This window comes from Penaeus japonicus, unplaced genomic scaffold (assembly GCF_977035675.1).
Source record: "Penaeus japonicus unplaced genomic scaffold, GWHDUDI00000001_assembly GWHDUDI00000023, whole genome shotgun sequence".
NCBI lineage: Eukaryota > Metazoa > Arthropoda > Malacostraca > Decapoda > Penaeidae > Penaeus > Penaeus japonicus.
In genome coordinates this window covers 2483550-2486049 of record NW_028234425.1, presented here as the reverse complement: position 1 = coordinate 2486049, position 2500 = coordinate 2483550, and the positions used below count along the sequence as shown (strand labels likewise).

At 27.0% G+C, this 2500-nt stretch overlaps 1 protein-coding gene across 3 annotated transcripts in view; it reads left to right on the top strand.

Moving 5' to 3' along the window:
* LOC122263058 (mitochondrial inner membrane protease ATP23 homolog) overlaps positions 1-2500 on the top strand; it is a 9835-nt gene that overhangs the window by 417 nt on the left and 6918 nt on the right. The window contains exons 1-2 of one of the 3 annotated variants that reach the window (XM_043031477.2): positions 150-283; positions 2015-2183. In XM_043031477.2, coding sequence (XP_042887411.2) covers positions 2116-2183 — 68 coding nt within the window. In that variant the 5' untranslated portion in view covers positions 150-283; positions 2015-2115. Of the gene's footprint in view, positions 1-149; positions 292-2014; positions 2184-2500 lie in introns of those variants that run through there. The other 2 variants (XM_043031397.2, XM_043031553.2) reach the window with 2 other exon arrangements.

Genomic DNA, 2500 nt, shown 5'->3' with positions numbered 1-2500 from the left:
TAAATCTAAGCTTGAAAGAGCTGTAATAAAGGAGTAAATTACTTGAAACAAGATTTTAAAGAAAACTTAACAAAGATATTGAATGAAACAGATCAACATTTATGTAACATTTATACAATTAACACGAATATTACGTAACTAAACCGAATAATAAGATACACCAACGATAGAAATATGATAATATCCCAAGTCCCACTGAATGTTAATGTTATGTCTCGAGAGCAACAATTTTCAAGATCTTGCAGACGAATTTTGCTTTTTTCATGGAATTATAATATTTCCGGTGAGGAGGTATTTGGATTTGAGATCTTGTACTTGGTTTGAGTTTTTTGTGATGATATATGATGATTTGTGTGTTAAGAAGGTGTGGAAGTTGTTTTTGTGAGTTGTTCCTAGGTATGAGGCCGGCAGCCGGTCAGCATGCTACGTGAATATTGCTTATGTTGTCTTTCTTTCATGATTAAATTGAAGTTTGACACTGGTTATGATGATAGTCCTTGTGTAGAATAAGACCAGACAGAGATATGGAAAAATAAACGCACTCTAATATATTATACAGAGTCCCTGCTAAGACTTACGTCAATGTGGCCTCTGTTCCTCTGCAAACCTTCACTGGAAAATAAAACTTGTAAATCTTGGCAATTTAAGATCAAAATAGGAACTAGTCCATGCACTCATCTTGTTAGAATAGGAGTGAATGGGGTTTAATAGCCTTATTTTGAATCTAAAGTTCAGATGCTGTGGCTTCGCTGGATGCATTCCTTTTTCAGTCTATTACTAGGTATCCAAACTCTAATTTCAGTTTGTTATAGATATAATGCAGATTTTGCGAGTAATTACTTTGTTTCAGAGTGACTTTTAACATGTTGTAAAAGGGGGCGAACGGAGGGGGGGACACATAGCTGTTAATATTTTGTTTTGCTGAACTTCATACTTCTTCTTCCATAAATTCATAATGTTGATGTTACATTGAGTGTCCAGTATATATTCCTCCTATATACAGACTAATCTGCTGGTATTATTTGTCTAAAAGGTGCCATAGCGTACCGGTATCCCCTCTAAGTCTCACAACGTAATGAAAAAACGAAAAGACAGATTTCCTGCTTTCCAACGACCCTCCCATGTATTACGCCGGCACCAACTTCATAGTCCCAAGGGTTAACAGCTGAAACAGGAGTAGCAGGAAAGTGAATATTTATATTTAGAGAAATCAGTTGTTTCAGTTCAGTGTTTCCACTAGAGGTTTGGTTAAGATGTATCATCTATATTCTCTGCCCAAGTCAGAGCATGTGTTTTTTTTTCTGTGTGTGTGTATGTATATGTGTGTATATATGTATATGTATATATATATATATATTATATATATATTATAATATATATATATATATATATAATATATATTTATATTTGTATATATGTATATATATATATATATATATATATATATATATATATATAATATATATATATATAATATATATATATATATATATATATATAATATATATATATAATATATATATATTTATATATATATATATATATATATATATATATATATATATATATATATATATATATATATATATATATATTATATATATATATATATTTGTATATATTTAGTATATATATATATATATATATATATATATATATATATTATATAATATATTATATATATATATATATTATATATATATATATATATATATATATATATATATATATATATATATATATATATATAATATATATATATATATATATATATATATATATATATAATATATAATATATAATATATATATAATATATGTATATATATATATATATATATATATATATGTATGTATGTATATACATAGTTATATACATAAATATATATTAATATATACAAACTTTTATATACATAACTCAGGAATCTAAAACTTACATTTGGGAAGAAGAAGAAGATTTAGTAAAAATTAGAAATTATTGACTCACGATTAACAATCACCTTAATTTTCAACAGAGTGGATGCTGACCTGTCAACACAGCAAGCATTGATGACTGGTGCATCTTGACATTATATCAAAATATTCTCATTCCACATCAGCTGAAGATATAAGAAAAATGAACGCTGATGCGAACAGTCAGGCCAGTCCAGATGCCAGTGCTGATTCGTCACAAACAGAAGAAAAGTACGTCTATTATTAATTGACCATAATTGTACTCTGTTTTGTGTTTGTTGGTATTAGGGAAATTATTGGAGTATTGAAGTAGTATTTGATGTTAGATTATTGTTATGTTACAAGTGAAAACTAGCAAAATGTAGATATTGTGTTATGCTTGTAATTGTGTGTAGTTAGATATGTTGTCATTAAAGATTTTTTTGCTATGGGTATACCCAAAGTATTTTGATATTTAAGATTGTAGAATAGGACAGTCTTTGTGAAATCTTAAAATATTTCTGTGAAAGTGGAAAGATTATCCTAGAAATAAGGGATTATATTGTAAT